The sequence below is a fragment of the Pteropus vampyrus genome, unplaced genomic scaffold (assembly GCF_000151845.1).
Source record: "Pteropus vampyrus isolate Shadow unplaced genomic scaffold, Pvam_2.0 Scaffold394, whole genome shotgun sequence".
Classification (NCBI taxonomy): domain Eukaryota; kingdom Metazoa; phylum Chordata; class Mammalia; order Chiroptera; family Pteropodidae; genus Pteropus; species Pteropus vampyrus.
The window spans coordinates 1271432-1288868 of record NW_011889175.1 but is presented as its reverse complement, the minus strand read 5'-3'; the positions used below and the strand labels follow the sequence as shown (position 1 = coordinate 1288868).

At 39.8% G+C, this 17437-nt stretch overlaps 1 protein-coding gene across 4 annotated transcripts in view; it reads right to left on the bottom strand.

Annotated features, from left to right (window-relative positions):
* Nucleotides 1-1375: 1375 nt before the first annotated feature.
* The window catches only part of CTCF (CCCTC-binding factor), a 41213-nt gene continuing 25151 nt past the window's right edge, over nt 1376-17437 (bottom strand). For 3 of the 4 annotated variants that reach the window (XM_011380482.2, XM_011380481.2, XM_011380480.2), the window contains 8 exons: nt 15384-15517; nt 13042-13162; nt 12331-12480; nt 8656-8816; nt 7949-8131; nt 7426-7561; nt 4028-4189; nt 1376-2885 (listed from right to left, as the gene is read on the bottom strand). In XM_011380482.2, coding sequence (XP_011378784.1) covers nt 2701-2885; nt 4028-4189; nt 7426-7561; nt 7949-8131; nt 8656-8816; nt 12331-12480; nt 13042-13162; nt 15384-15517 — 1232 coding nt within the window. In that variant the 3' untranslated portion in view covers nt 1376-2700. The remainder of the gene's footprint in view (nt 2886-4027; nt 4190-7425; nt 7562-7948; nt 8132-8655; nt 8817-12330; nt 12481-13041; nt 13163-15383; nt 15518-17437) is intronic. The other variant, XM_011380483.2, reaches the window with a different exon arrangement.

Genomic DNA, 17437 nt, shown 5'->3' with positions numbered 1-17437 from the left:
CAGGCTGAGGACCAACCAGGCGGCACCTCCCAGGTGCAGGCTCCCTCAGATTCTGATCAAAAGCAAGAGAGACCTCGGTGCTTGCTGGGCTGTGCAGCACTGGATGGGTGACACCAGTTAGGTGTGGAAAGGGAATAGACTATTTCTTTACTTCAGTACCCACTATGCTTTAACAGAAGGGAAGAGCACTGCTGGCAGGCCAGGGAACTTCCCCATCAGTTCTCAGGTTTGGAGTAATAGTGAGAAGTGGCTTCTGCTGAAAGTTTTATTTTTAATGAAGTCACACAGGATGTATTATGGGCTATACAATGAGGGGTCCCTTTTCACGTGTAACTCCCACGAGAATGTCACTTTTCTTGCTCTCTCCATCCAAAACAAATTGTTTTAAACTTTCAATTTGAATGTATACTTTGAGAAATGAAAAACTCTGAAGATAAACATCTCACTGTCCTACAGATTCCCTATTATAAATATCTAACAATTGATAAATTATGTGCCTAGTGAAACAACCTGGTAGGGGTTACTCTGGCCCCTGTCAGGGGGAGGCTAGCCCCTGGGAGGAGACCAAATGCTCTGACAGCCTCAGGCCACTAACATTAAGTCCAAAGAGCTGACTGCCTGGTTTAGTCTTGAGACTCCAAATGACGTTTTCCTTGAGACCAGACTGCATACATCTTTTCAATGGCTACATACATACTTGTCCTTTATTACCTCACTGAAAACTGATAGGTTGGAATTTGGGTTTAAAAACCCTGTAATTAGTGGCTGAAGCTTTTACCTAAGATGGGTTTGCCAAAGCAATTCACCCAGAAATGGCAACAGCCAAGATGATGTTTCACTCATGTGTAAACTTCCTAACACGATTCCATTTCCATCCTGCTTCCTGTGGTGCTAACAAGCAGCTATACTGCCCAGGAGTCTTCCCTGATTATACTTTTATCTCCCGTCTCAAATCAACTTCTGTAGAGCTGACTGGGCCCAGCTTCTCTCTGTTCTCCTGCACTTGGCAGAACTCAAGGTACAGACCCAGTCCTTTTTGAGCTGATATCCTAAGGACAGAGATTCCCATCAATCCCTTCTACACTCAACTCTGTGGCCTACCCCATCTGCTACAGGAAACCCATTCCCTAAGGTGTACTATGGAGTCTGGCAGCTGTCCATCCACTCACCTCTCCACACATTCTGGAAGTTTAAACTTGCAGCAGGATGCACTCAATATCCCATCATCTGCCAAGATCATCTCCTATCTGCTAGAGAGGAAGTGGCCACACAGCTTGCCTCTGAAAGGTAAGGAGGCCTGTACCACCTAAGCTGAGGCCACACATGCAGACCATTCTGGGCCCCTCATTAGGCAGGAATCACACGGGACGGAGTGTTTGGAGCACTTGTTAATCTGTTATGATTTATTAGCTGTACAGCAGTAGATCCTCCTCCCCAGCTTTCAACCCCATTACATATTTTATTACAGGTCTCATGTTGGTGCCCTAAAATAATGAAAAATATCACACAGTACAGCTAAGTACAAAATGCATTAACCTAGAGTCTGATAGCTAACTGATAGCTCTCTTAAAAGCAATACACAGAAGAAAAAAGTGTTTGAAATCAGCAAGACTGAGGCGCTCTAAAAAACACATTTTAAACTTGTGACAGTTCATGTGCAAGAATTACTTTTTAGTTGGTTTTGCTTCACATTATTATTTTTTTTTGAAGATCCAAAGTTTAAATTACTGACCTAGTGAAATTTTCTGGCCCAGCTTTTAAGGGCTGCTGTGACCCACTCATAATCACCCTTCTGCTTTAACAGAGGATTTATAAAACATAAAATTCAGCTACAAACAGAGCAAAGAAAATGTGGATGGGAAATCATAACTGAAAGTTAATTGTACAAAGTTCAAATGCTGGCTCCACGGGCTGGAAATCACGATCTTCCATATAGGTTCCGTCTCTAGCGGGCAGCAGTCTGGGTGCTGTTCTGCTACATGATTGTGATCCAATTCCTTGTCAACATTTACACACTACAGAGTCTGTGGTAACTTAATTTGCAAGTAATTAAAATGCTGGGTTTTCTTACACTGCACTTCTTCTCAACCTCTTAATTAATGGAAAAGATTAAAATGTAAAAAAAGTTATTTACAGGCTTGACCATACCAGAAACTCTGCCAAGAAAGAGGCAAAGCCTTCATGACAAAAACCGATCGTAGCATGCCATAGTATTGGTGTGCAGCCGACTCCAAGCAAAGGGAGTCGGAAAAAGCAAAAGCGAAAACCAGTTTAAAAGTCTAAGTCCTTCCCAAGTCTGCATTTACAATTAAAAACTCTCCTGGGAAGAAGACCATAGAACTCTGGGAGACCATAGAACTCCGGTGGCCATTCTGGAGTGGTTTACCATAGCAAGACAGAGGGTTCAATGTCTGTTTCCATCTACGAAAACCAGTTAGGCGCCAACACTGTCCTCAGCACTTCACAGTAAACCCTCAGGGACTCAGAACATTCCATGATTTGCTAACATCAAACAGCAAGTTCTAGTTAAATCACATTTTTCTAACGTCATCCTTGAAGTTTTAGTTCTCAGTATGTTTGGTAAAATGGTGTAAAATGATGCTTTTCCCAAAGCCAAAAGAAAAAGAAGGGAGAAAAATTAAGATGCAGGCCGTTTAAACACAGCCCAAAGCAGTCCTGGTGATGCACGAGGCCCTGCCATCACCGGTCCATCATGCTGAGGATCATCTCGGGGGTGAGGTCTCCGTTGGGTGCGTCCGTGGCAGCTGGCTGGGCCTCCTCTTCCTCTCCCTCCACGGGCTCTGCATCTGGCTCTTTTTTGACTTCAACTATAATGTTCTCAATTGCACCTGTGTTCTGGTCTTCAACCTGAATGATAGCTGTTGCTGGCAAAAAAGAGCACGAACAAAACAAAACGCTCCATTAAAGCCCCCAAAGATTGCAAGAGTCTTTTCAGACTTGACACTAAATGAATGTTAGCAATATAGGAAAGACCGATACAGAGAAAGCCAATAAAAAAGACTTAATGATCTAAAATTTGGCCATATATAAAGCCTCAATACTCTAGAAACCATCAAAGAACAAAATACTGGCATTCATCTTCATATGTCTTCCAAATTACATGTTAAAAGCCTTAGTTTTCCTTTATGTCATAAATTTAGCTTTTACGATAGTATGAGATAGACAAAAATGTAGACAGCAGGTGACTAAGAATTCTTCATAGGAATGTGTGATGTATGTGTTTTAGAAGTGACCCACCTATAGCCAGAAGCTGACATTTTGATTCTGAAGCTCTCCTACACCCAGGGCCCTCCCACTAGTTTGTTCACTCAAATGTTTGTAGGTGAAATAGTTCCCAGGATTTACAGTGAACCAGCCCTCTGTGATAGACATATATACATGAGGCTCAGTAAACACACTAAAAAGGCAGATTAAACCCTGCACTTGTTAAAAACAAAACCAAAAACCCACCAGCTTTCAGGAGACCTAGAGTGACATGTGAGAAGAGAGTAGACTAGAGACCTAGTCACAAAGGTTGTGTCTAGTACAGAACTGCTTGTCCACTGTCATATGTGGTGTGAGGTGGAGGGCGAACACCTCTTCTGTGTCCTCTAATAAATCAGAAGGCCAGCTACAGAATCCACAGGCCTAGATTTCTTAGAAGGGACAATCTCAGAATATAAATTGCTTTCTCTCTCCATCCCTTAAAATTTGGCTCTTTTACATTCACTATCACATCAATTCTGCCAGCGGACTGTGACTCTGGTTGTTTTATAAAACCCTCCCACGTTAACAGTAGAACATAAGTAGTCTTCTAGGCTGGACTTTTATTTGCTGAAACGCTAACAGGCCTCAGATGTTCCCCAGTAAAAACTAAAAAAATCGCTTCCTAAGTTTGTTCCTGGCACGACCGTATCTTGTTCTCATGGCTTAGTTCCCATCTCCCCAAAGAACAAGGACTCGCCTGGCTCCCTCACATGCTGGGAGAGGATGCCAGCCAGTTACTGAGCTGAGACAAGTAACTTACGCTGGGTCTGTTTGGGCTGGTTGGTTCTGCCAGGGGGGCGTCCTCTCCGCTTCTTGGCGGGTGGTGGGGCTGGGGTCACAGGCTGAGGCTCTGGCTCGGGTTCAATTTCCACAGCAGGCTCCTCTTCATCCTCATTGTCATCCAGGTCTGGCTCAGCATTTTCTGTTCAGGAAATCAGGGAGAACAGGTAATGAGGCAAGGAGAAGAATGGTGCAAGAAGAAATAACACACGAGTACTCACACACTCTATGAAATCTAGTCACGTATTTTCATGATTAGAAGCTTATTTTTAAAATGTTTTTGCTGGATTTTTGTTATCAGCATAAACAGAGTAAACTGGCATTGTGGCAGAATTAATAAGCAAATGAATTTGACTACTACTATTCATATTTTATGTGGGTTAGAAGCTTAGAGGCAATGCCACCTTATGCCAATTATATAACAAAACTACAAATAGTGTTTAAAATGAAAATAAAACAAATGTTCCCTCTACCTACTATACAAGGATAAGGCAGGAACATTAAGCCTGAGATGGACCCATGAAAATATGGTCTTGCTCATCTCTGAGTGGGTGGAAGAGGTGTGTATGTATTTGTCAGGGAGTAAGACAGAAATTCTTGATGCATTGTGAAGTTCTATTTACCAGGATAAGCAGCAAGAGTTCTTTTAGGGCTATTATTGATGGCTTTTTTTAAGGCTAAGTTTTGGACTAATTTAATTCCCAGCTGTACCAGACCCAGTGGGTCACTCTTAACTCCCTTACTTTCCCCTTAATGCTATAATCACATAAAAGAAGAGGGAAACACTGTAGAAAATACTTATGAAGAGCCTGATAATATGGCTTTGAGCCCCAGACCTCTTATTAGGCATAAAACCTAAGACAACGACCATACTTGACCTCAGCTTCCCTGTGTAATCTCTAAAGCTCCCAATCTACTTACCAGTGATTTGAGGATCAAAAAAGTTGAGATAACCATGTAATCATGCTCTGTTAACTTATACTCTACGACACAAAGCTGTACTGACACTGTATATCGCAATTTAAAAATTTCCCCATTATTCCATTTAGGCTTCGTTGCTTCATTTAATAAGAAGTATTGCTTTCATTTTATAGAAAAAATGAGAAGCTGAGTGATTTGTAAGGCACAGCTAAGCCACAGCAAGTGGAAATAAAACGTCTGACCTCAGTGTGGGGCTATTCTGCTGTCTACCCCCGCAGGCAGCCAAAGAGCTTTTGTTGCCCCTCCTCCATTATTGTGGCACAAAATGTACACTGCCTGTCATCCTCCAAGAAGCATAGGTTACAAGCACATTCTCTTTCTCTCAAACCAAATGTTTAAATTTAGAAGTCTGTGAGTAAATGCCTGATCTGCAGGACAAAATGGCTGATTTGTCAAGTGATTGAAATCCTAAGTGAAAATGTGGGGAACATACTGATGTGTGGCAGTGTGTCAAGAACGAGATGCTTCCCTGTTGAACTTATTCAAACCACCTACTGCCTAAGCTGGCCCAACGTCTAGACAGCTAAATAAATTCAGTCAGAATTGGGGGTGGGGGAAGCATACAAAGGAGGTTAATAGAGACAAAGGCTCACCGACTTGAAGTCATTTTGACAAAAAGCCTTGAAAACTGCAGGAGACTCTGCTGGTCAATCTCTTTAGATGGCTAACAGGTAGAACTTCTGGGAGGGGACAAATATGACTCCTTGGCCTTTGTAACCAGTGTGAGAGGAAAACACAGACTCTCCGGGCGGGAGATAGAGAGACATTAGGTATGAGGCCCAGAACCAAACTGCTCTACAAACTAGCAGTGTAGAAGACAAAAGGATGAATTGTAGAAATGCATTAAGAACTCTTCAACTGAAAGATGGTTCTGGTGAAGTACAATTAGGGAGTGAAGCTAGTCTTGTTGGGAGATGAACCAGAGAAATGAACAGGGCAGTGCCACGAGAAAGAAGGATATGGGACAAAGTCTGTGGCAGCATGAGGCTCTGCAACGAAGAAAAACTAAAGGGATCCTCCAGCACAAGGTTATCTGTGGATCTCTGGTGGTATCTGGGGCCTTCTGACATTCCTTGGCACCTCCCAATGGTCCGCACATTTTCTTAGCCAAACAAAGGGGTTCCAAAAAGATAGATTCTTAGTAGAGAATGGTGTGCTTTTATAAAAATTAGTCACACTGACATTTTAAAGGAGGCACATAAAACCCAGAGACTGAAGACACTGCTTAAAATAAATTTTCCACCAAAAAGAACAGGAAAAAATAAATTATTGTTATGCTTGGATGAATATTGGATGAATATTCTCCCAGAAAATTAAAAGTTCTGAATAGAAAACTGAAGATTTTGTTAAAATAAACAAAAAACAAAAGGGACTTTCTTACAGATCTAAACATAAAAAAACCTAGTGCTTTCATGGGCAAGTTTTACAACAAAATCAATAAAGTGACTGGATTCTTTAATATGTTCAATTTTCAAAAATTTCATTCCCTCCCCACTATTTCTACTAACAAGCAATATAAAAGACAAAACGAGGAATCCTAAGAAATATGTTAGGCACATCCATACTCTCCATACTCTCTCCAGTCTGATGGTGCTTCTGGGGATGTACATTCCACAAAACAAAATCTCTCTGCACTCTTTTCCATAAAAAGTTTAACTCTATAGTCACAGATGTGCCTTCTCAACTAGGTGCCATTAAGTATCCACCTTACAGAACCTAACACTTTGGTGCAAATTAGTTATCTTCAAATGTCACTCCTACATTACCAACATTCTTATTCTCCCTCCCTCTTCATGAGTCTAATACCTCAAAGCATACTTGCTGCCTGGATTTCATGATTAGAAAGGCAAAATTATCCCAAAGGGCATCAATGACAGGAAAATAAGCAAAGTTTTAAATTATAAACAGAGAGATTATGGAAGGAAGAGAAAGGCTGACCTTCATAGATTTGATCAACACTTCTCAAGGCTAGGCTGACAGAGGCAGTCAAACCAGAAGTTGGTCAAGATGCTTAAGCAACCTTCTCCATGTCCATTAGATTCACTGCTCAAATCTAGACCAGCTTCCTAAATGTAAAAGCTATGAACATAGAAAAGAAACTGCTAGCCTCAGAATATCACTAATCTGAGTAAACTGAGTAAAAATATTAGCCTACTTTGGCTTTAGCTGAACGTAACATATACGGTATTATTTAGCAATGGAACGCCATGAAGAAAAAAAAACTGCCAGAAATAAACAAACTGCCGTTGTAAATATATATACAAATTAGAAAGATTAGAGATTTAAAGGAAAAGTGATTGGCCTACTTTTATATCCCAGCACATCCATACGTAAATATTTTGGAAACTGGGCACCAAATCAACCATGTATAACTAAATCAAGAAACAAGCCACTCACCACTGTCAGAGGAGTCTTCTTTTTTAGAGCGCATCTTTCTTTTTCTTCCACGTTTACTCTTCTTTGTTTCTCCTCCATTTTCCCCTTCTACACCATCTGGACCAGCACAATTATCAGCATGTCTTGCCATGGTATTCTAACAAAAGGAACAAATATTCTTTCATATTACTAAAAAACTTAAGATTAGAATTGGAAGTTCTCCTTACTTGAATAAAGGGCTCAACAGCCTGCAGGCAGGAGGAGCAGGGGAGGATCAGTCTAGCTCCCTGTCCGGTGCAGACAGACCTGACTAACATAGCTCCAAAGGAAGATCCTGGAATGGCCTACTTAAAGATAGGGAGGGCTCTATCAGGGGAAGGGTTCGCATACAGACATAACAGCTTGGGGTGGGGATGACTGGCCCTTTCCTAAGGATAGAGCACCTCTATGTTTACAACCTGTGGGAAAAACTGCCTTGCTTTGCAGTGGATGATCAAGCACACAATACTAAGAACCATGAAAGAAGCAAATCTCTGACTCTTACCCGGCGTGTGAATGTTTTCCCACACTTAGAACAGACGAAGGCCGCAGGGACGAAGTTGGGGTCATGATAGCGTTTGAAGTGCATGTCAAGGAGCTGTTTCTGGCGGAAGGTCTTGTCGCAGTGGCTGCAGGCATAAGGTTTCTCCCCTGTGTGGGTGCGCTTGTGCATGATCATATGCCTCTCCTGAAAGAGAGTAGGGTGCAGGAAGAGGCCTCAGAGCCTGTTACAGATAGGGCTGCTACCCCAGCTACCACCTGTGTGCATGTGGCTGACAGGCTTTCCTCTCCCAAGGCTTGTTGAGAGGATAAACTTATCTTTTACTGGGGTACAAAACTCCTTCCATAAATCCCAGTGCAGATACACTCACTCCTGCTGGGCTGCTTCTCTAGCTCATTCCCAACCATCGGGCCCCACGACTATATTCTTCCCTTTTCTCAAAGGAGTTAAGTTCTCCAACAGTTCTGAGAAAGAAGTCAGTATTCTAACCCAAGATGGGGAATGGAGTGTGGGTGGGTAAGCCATGACTGAATAAAACATCACTTGGAGACTAAGATAAAATCAACAGGATCTTTGGTGACATTCCTCATAAATCAGTTTGAAATGTTATCCTTAAAAATAGCCACTATACAAGGTATATAAGAACCCTCTGATGAAACCTGACACCAATGAACCATCAACAGCAGCGTTCTAACTATGAAGGTCTCTACCTGTCTGCACGCATAATCGCACTGGTCACACTTAAAGCGCTTCTCGTTCTTGTGTGACTTCTGATGCTGGATGAGGGCATAGCGCTCATGAAACACAGCATCGCAGTATCGACATTTCTTGCCTTGTTCAATATAGGAATGCTGCTTTCGCAAGTGGACACCTGAAAGCAAAATACAAAGCCCATTCTAACTTGTGAAAACACAAATAAGCATTTCGACAACAATACATTTCTTTCTGCTTCTTAAAACAATTATGCTGGCTGCTATACAGAAAATGAATTAAAATGCTGAAACAAGACAGGTGAGAAAAGATGGTGGAATGGACAAGGGCGATGGTGATGGATATGGAAGGGAGAGAATTGATGAGAGATCTAGGAATCTGAATCAGCAGGATTTAGTGACTGAATATAGAGTGAGAAGAGGAATATGGGTGTCATGGACAACCTCCTTGTTTCTGGCTTACAAAACCAAGTACATAATGGGGCCATTTACTGAGACAAGCAATAGTGGAAGAGAGCTGAAGCCCAGGCTGTATTTGTTTGAGGGGAGAAAGGTCAAAGGAGTTTTAGAGGCTTCAGTTTTGGAATTGCTGAGTTTGAAATTCCAATGATATCAAAGTAGGGATAGGGATGGTGACGGGGTAGATGCTTATATAGCCTAACTCAAAAGAAAGATTTGGAGTAGAGTCATTAATTTAGGAGTTTTTAGAATTTGAGACCGTGGGGGGTTGATAAAATCATTAAACAAAAAGGAACGAACGGAAAATAATACAGGTCATGCTTTAAGTTTTTTTTTGCTTTGAGAAATCTTAACAGTTCAAGCCAGTGAGAAGAAAAGGGGTTAAAACAGGGTGAAAAGAACAGTCAGAAATAAGAAGGCCAACAGGATGTAGGGCCACAGAAGCCTAGGGAAGGAAGTACTTTAAGGAGAAGGGTGCAGTCCATTATGAGGACTGGTGCTAAGAGATCAAGGGAGATGGCAAGTGGAATGTTTCCTATGGTCAACCATGTGGGGTCATCAGTGATCTTAGCAATAGTCACTTTACAGAGTAGTGGGGTAAAAACTAGATGGGAGGAAAATTCGGAGCTCAGAAAAAGAGGACGTGAGGGATATAACTATTCATGAGGGTTAATTGGGAAGGAGGTAAGAGTTAAATCTAGAAGGGGAAGGCTTTTTTCAAGACAGGAGAGACATAAGCATGTTTAGAATTGAGGGGAAAGATCAAGGAGTAAGAACGTGAAGACAGAGGTAATGTTAGGCAATACTAATGTCCCATGTAAAGACTGCCAAGAAGACAGGAGAGTGGGATCAAGGCAAAGGCAAGGTGACAGGCCACAGATGAGAAGAATGACACCAACTCTCTAGCAGCAGATAGGGAAAAAGAGGATGAATGTGGACACAGGTAGGTTTATAGGTTTGATAACAAGATTATCTGGAGTTTTAACCTGCTACTTTATTTTCTTAAGTAGGAAAAGAGGTCACTTACTGAGACCAGAAGGGCAGAGAGAAAAGGAGAGGCAGAGGTTTAAAAAAGTAAGAGTGATTTCCTAAATCTGTCATGGTGCCTCCCACAAAGCAGGTACCCAAACATTTGTGGAATGAATGAACAAACTCACTGAGAATGGGAGCACACCTGACAAGGACAAATAGTTGGACTGCCCAGGAACAATAAGAGCCCAGCTGCATTTGTATCGTGAATTTATGGCGCTAACAATCTGATTCAATCAAGGTGATATCACAGCAAACTCAAGGAGGGCCAATTCTGGGGAACAGAAATGAGGTAAGGGAAAGGATGGCTCACTTTTTACTCACTACACATGTTCATTATACAATGGCCTTTTATACACACACATATATTTTAAATAATTTTTAGGCCTTAACTTTCCCCCTCTGGTCCTCTGATAGAGAGACCTAATAGTAAAAAATTTTCTTTCATATGTTTTTATTAAATAATTGTAATAGTCCTATAAAGAAGGCTCAAAGCAGTATTTGGAGGTTAACCTTGACTCTAATTTTTTTTTTTTAATTTATTATTTATGCCTACAGCACCTGGACTTCCTAGGTGGTCTCCCATTCAAGTACTAACCAGACCTGACCAAGCTTAGCTTCCGAGATCAGACATCGGTCTTATTCAGGGTGGCACGGCTGCAGACCATGGACCATGGCTCCACTGTGGTGCGAACCCAGGACCTTCTGCATGTAAAACAGATGTGCTAACCGCTACACTATGGAACCACGTCCAATCTTGACTCTAGTAGGTAGGTCTCCAAAACCCATGATTTCCTGTGTTACAAAGTGATGGAATTTAATTACTACATATTAGAGTGAAATCGGGCCTGCTTTAAAGATGGTACACAAACTCTTTGGGACTGGTTTTGGGAGATTACTATTTGCCAGCTCCTAGGTAATTAAGTGCTTCATAAAGAGTTCATTACGCAGGGACTAGGAGGTATCATGCAAATATAAAACAATCATGGTGCTTATTTGCATTATAAAAGTAAATTAATTTTTTAAAAATTGAATAATCCAGACAGTGGCCTGATAGCTCACACGCATTGCCATGAGATATTATACAGCAGAGTAAGATGAACACGTGACCAATGGGTCTTATATGGAGACCGAAGTCCTCTGCTTCAAACTCAGTTTCATCTGAAAAAATGTATGTCAGTCTACATTTTGCTCAATATAGTCATATTACCATAAAAAGTTTTAAGATACTAGCAAAATTGTATAACTTCACTCGAAACCTTCTGAGTAAAACCAATGCTGCAGAAAGACAAGTGATATTTATGCTATGACTTGGTATGTTCCTGGTATAACCTGGGTACTTATATATTTCCCCAGTGTAAGAAACAACTCAGGAGGACTCAAGCCTAGCTTTGCTACTCATAAGCTGTGCTTCGTAGCTTTTGTCAAGATACCTGCCTGAGCCTCGGGTTCATCATCTATAAAGCTAGACTACATATGACTTGTTATGAAGCTCAAATGAGTAAAAAGTAGAACTACCATTTGATAGCCCTGAGGCAATTTATAAAGTAAAAGGCAATATGTAAAGTACAGCAATTTACCTAAATGTCAAAATGTTTGTAAGAATAATACTCAGAGAATATATTTTGGACAGATAACGGATTAAGGGAAATAAAAAAAAAAAAATCTTTTAAATAAGAAAAAGGGAGAAATCTAAGTGACCATATGTTTAAGTATGGATTACACCAAAATTTCTACTGCTAAACTCTGCAGCTATATAAATTCTAGCTTAATTACGCACAGAAATGAAGTTCTCATTAAACCAGTAAAATAGTCCAATTACCTAGAGAAAGTACAAATGTTCTAAAAAGTTTTAAGTGGACTGACCTTAGTTTGAATTATACTATGTCATTTCCCTGTTTGGGGACTTCAACATTTTGGCTACTAATTAAAGGTATACTCTGTTGCCTCTCATTACAGTTCTCATTAATTTACAGATAAGCTATATTCAGGTAAGAATTTTGTAGCCTGGCTGCAGTTAAAGAAGAGATAGAAAAAAATAACAGCTAAGCAATGGCTTTTATAAGTGGCAGGCCATTCACACACACAAAATTATAAAAGTCAGAAAAAGAAGTTATTTATGATCTTCATACTTTCACAGATCCTTCAAAATATTTTTTCTCATTTGCTACTAGTAAATTTACTTACCCAAATCACTTTTTCGAGCTATGACAGTGTCACAGTGGGGACAGTGAAATTTGGCCACATTTTCTGTGTGCTTCTGTAAAATGTGCATCTTCATGGTACCACTCTGGGTAAACCGAGCATGACAAATATAACATTCATAAGGTTTTTCCCCTTAAAAGGAAATGAAGAATGAATAAATTAGATAAAGTGACTAAATACTATCATTTAATTGGAAGGTAACCGAGGTGGCAGATATGCAAAGCCACAGAGAATCAAGAGGTCTTACTCAGGAAAGCTGAGGCTCAGGCCCACTGCCTGGCTCATGCTTATCTTCAGAGATGGCAAACTGGTTCCAAACTGCTGCTGCCACCTCTGCTCTGCCCAGCTCTCTCACAGAACCATACACATTAGACAGTTTCTAGAGCAATGCTTACCTTGAGGGAGAGTGGACAAGATGACAGAAAGATCAACAGGTTTTTCTTTTACGAAAAGACAGTCAGGAAAACCGAACGAGCTGGGTTAGAGAGTCTACCCAGACTTCTAGCAGTAAAAACTTTCCATTTGCTAATGTATATTCGAATAATCAGAATATACACCAGAGAAGCATTCATCAGTTACATACTTTCATGCCAGCTTCCATTCAGATAAGCAGTAGGGGCATAAGGTGGTTTACAGGGTCCCACAGGACCCAAAGAAACGCAGTTCATTGCTTCAACAAGAAGAAAGTCCTACCTGAATGGGTTCTCATGTGCCTTTTCAGCTTGTATGTGTCCCTGCTGGCATAACTGCACAAGCTGCACTGGAACGGACGCTCCCCAGTATGAGAGCGTATGTGACGTTTTAATTTGCTGACCTAAAACACAAAAGCAACCAAACCTCTTATACTTCAGTTAATAAAGACTGTGAGTGCTGTGGGTTAGGCACAAAAGCATAGCTTTTGGGCACTAAATTTCGTAATATAGAAAAAGTCTAAAAGATAGTATTTATTCCTCCTCATTATCTTTGTTTCTCAAACCCACATCATAATCCAAGAAAGTAAATAGACAGGGGCATACCTGAGTCAAGATTGGTCATCAATAACTGTTTAAGTTTGATGATGGGTACATGGGCATGTATTATATTATTCTATCTACTTCTCTGTTTAAATTTTCCCATAATAGTTATAATAATCTGTGCTTATTTGTGGATCAGTTTTCTTCTAAATTTTGAATCTGAATTAATAAGAACATGTTTTAAATTCCCTTGGTCTCTCTTCCCATTATCAGCACTTCCCAGATAGGCCAGGCTCCAGGGGCCTCTCATTTACCTTCCTCACTACTGACTATGCTTTTTGTCTCCTGTGGGTACCCTTCCAACAAAATAGTAACTTGATTCTAAGAAGGGTTTTGAACACCCACAATGTTTGATGTGAAAATTTAAAACAGCGTCCCAATTCTAACAATAAAAAACCCCTTGCACTCATTAAGTGCTGCAGAGCAAATTTTTACATACTGTTAAGTTGTTAAACAATGAAATGGTTCCAACAATACTACTGAATAATTCTTTCCAAGATTTGCCTACTTACCACACATTAAATTCCTATATGCACAAGGATCTATTGTATCCCAACAAGCAATTTATCACTGCTTCAATATTACACTGTCTTCATTTATGGTTTTATAACATCCAATAGCACGATTTCCTTATTCTTTTTTCAAAATTTTCTTAGCTAGTCATTCATATTTACTTTTCCAGTTGAAATTTAGAATCAACTTGTAACATCTCTTCATTTATTAATGTCGTTTGGAAAAGTTTGTAAAGTTTTCTTCATATATCACATATTTTCTGTTTTTGAGTTATCCCTAAATCATTTTATTGCTGTTAGAATCTAAACCTATTTCCTACTATTGATAATATAAAGTCACTGATTTCTGTGTATTTACCTTGTAGATGGCCACCCAATTGAACTCTTACTAAGTTTTTTAGCTGATACTCTTGAATATAATTGAATACTCTTAATATGTAAGCAAATATCTCTTCAAGAAAGTTTTGTTTTTTCCTTTTATAATTCATCTTGTTTTATTCTATTAGTTAGAATTTCCAATACAATGCTGAAATAATGACAGTAAGATAGATGTCTTATTCCAAATTTTAATGGGAATATTTCAAATGTTTCGGTTAATTAGAAGAGGTTTACTATAGGTTTCTGGTATATACTCTTTATAGTAAAGATATTTTCTTGTACTCTTAACTTGCTAGGACTTTAAACAGTAACTGAGTATTACATTTTATAGTTTTTCAATAATCTATAGAAATGACCATATGGTTTTACTTTAATCTCTCAATGTAGTATACACACCATTAATTTTCTAATGTTGAACTATCGTTGCATTTTAAATATACTCTATTAAGTAACCACCGTTTTAAAAAATATATTACTAAATATGGTTTTAAAAATAATCTTACTTAGGGGGTGGCTCCATAGTGTAGTGGTTGGCACATGTGCTTTATATGCAGAAAGTCCTGGATTCGTGCCCCAGGTAGAGCCACGGACCATACCCCAGGTGCACCAGGCCCCCCAGTGCACCAGGCCCCGAGTGCACAACCCAAGCATGTGGGAGGAGACGCCCTGCCTTCAGAGATCCAGTTCTTAACATCCACAGGTCAAGGGTGGAGGGGGAGGGGGGGAGAATTAAAGAGGGGGAAAAAAATAACCTTATTTAGAATGTTTGCTTTCCTGTGAGAATCAGATACAATTTTCTTTTTGGTAGTATCCTTATCCAGTTTTGATAACAGGGTAGCCGCAAATACTAAAGATGATAAAATCCTTCATTTTTAAATGCTCTGGGTACAGGTATTTGTTTCTGTGAAGTTCGGGAGAACTTGCCTGTTAACGACACGTGAAATTAGTGCCCTTTTTTTAATGGGTAAATCTTTCATACTCATTATAGTTTCTTTTGGTGGTGGGGAAGGAGAGCGGGAGTGTTAATAATCTACGAAGATTTCCTATCCCATTTTAAGTCAGTTTGGGTAGTTTACTGCTTTATTAGAATCATGGTCTTAAGAGAGGAACCAACAAGGAACTGAACACTTACTTCTACACTGGCATAATCGCACATGGAACACTTAAATGGCTTCTCATGGGTGTGTTTGTAACGACGATGCCGCACCAATTCTCCACTAGTCACAAAGGCCATGTCACAGTCTGGGCACTTGTGAGGACGTGTACCTAAGAGGAGGAGGATATAACAGGAAGACAAGATCAAGGGCACAGTTAATGACAGAGTTTAATTGCTGCATGAAGATGGCCCCTGGTCATGTCATCAATCCTGTACTAGCCTGAGAGTAGCTCCAAAAGCTCCGAGAGGGCCTGGCTGACTTTACAACACTAACCCCAGAATATTAGAAACATGTGCTAAACATTTAGTTTCTCTTAATTACTCATTTGAGCCTGCCTTGAATACCAAAACCTTTTTACTCCTATTTTGTGAAGATTCTGGTCATTACTGATTAAAAGTTAATAGAAACACCATTCTTTTTCAACCCTTGCTAAAAAATATAGAACAGTTCTTAAATCTCAATGTTGTATCAAGTGTAAGTCACAGAATTAATAGTTATTTGACTTAAGATCCTTTTGTACAGCAAATCTTACTGTATTATGACTATACATATAGGGTCACTGGGTGGTCCATATTAACAGTAAAAAAAACAAAGAACAAACATAAGAGCTTGTTTTCTGTATAAATTTATTTTGATAAAGAATTCTAGAGATTTACCAGAGGCTTTAGAAAGTACTATTGCCTTTATATGACTTAAACGCATCACTGTCATACATCCATGTCTAAGTTCAATTTGCTTCTTTAGTACTACTGAGGATGTAGGAGTGAAGGAGAGAATTCTTGTCTACAAAAAACATATAGTTTAGTAGTATAGATACGTCAGTAAAACAACAGTTCACAAGAGAAGAAAAGCAGCACCAATTTCTCTTAGGACAAGGTAAGCTGAAAACTAAGAATCTCTCAATGTTTATGTAGTATTGTCTAGGGGAAAGAAAAGAGGCCTGCTTTGGTAGACATAAGCATGGCAATTAGGAAAGAAGTAGACACTGCTGTGGGACAGAGATTTTCATTGGACTGTACCACATGACCACGTGTGTGTCCCTCTGCTCAAGTCCAGGCTCACCAAGTCACCCTTCAATTGCTACAGCATCCTAACATAGGTAAGGGCGTCCTCTAGAATGCAATATGACTACATCTAAAAAATGAAAAGGTGGATTCCTCACCATAATCTGATTTTCTGATAAGCATCTGACCCCTGATGATTTTGTTAGTATTTTGTCAGTACTTCCAAATCAGCTTTGAGTAACCAGACTAAACTTATTTTCAAAGCTGAGGACTAGACCATGAAACACAGTACCTACATCAAGGCACTCCCATCTTGGGAAGTCCTATCATAGGCCAGCTGCTTTTATCTAGTTACATGTTGCTTTTATAGTGTCTTCAAACTACCAAATATATCAAGTGCCTGAGTAGAAACTAGGAAGATGGTGAAAAGTGACTAAGTCACAACAGCAAAGAATATACTAAAACACAGATGCTTACAGGCCAACTCCCACTTGATCATGCTCACTGGACAACCAACACATCAAATGAAAAACAAGAGTCATCATATAAAATGAGGTGGAGAATCTAGATAGAGGAAAGCCATTCTGTATGAAGAAACATGTGAAAGAAGTTTCGTTATTAGCCCTTAGAGCCAGGGGCCAACACTGAAAGTGCAAAGAGGCCTAAAGAGAGCTCCAGTGTGCAGGGAGTGTCTCTCCACTTTAGTGCCCAAGACCGGGCCACAGCCAACATAAAGCTAGCACTAGAATATTAGTATGACCTTTACTATGTATGGAATGCAAATTAATAAATGAATTGCTAGAATGGTGCCTTAAACTTTCCATTCTGAGATTATAAATTACTAATCTTCCTTCAGGTGAAACAACCAGAAACCATGGTTTTTACAAAGGCAGGATTTCACTTTTATTTCTAATGTTTTTCATCATAGTGCCTGGCAATTGTTGCCTGGAAGTTTTTGTTGTTGTTAAAACCTTAGCAATACAACAGTGATACTTTTAGGAAATATGACAGGTTAATTACCATAG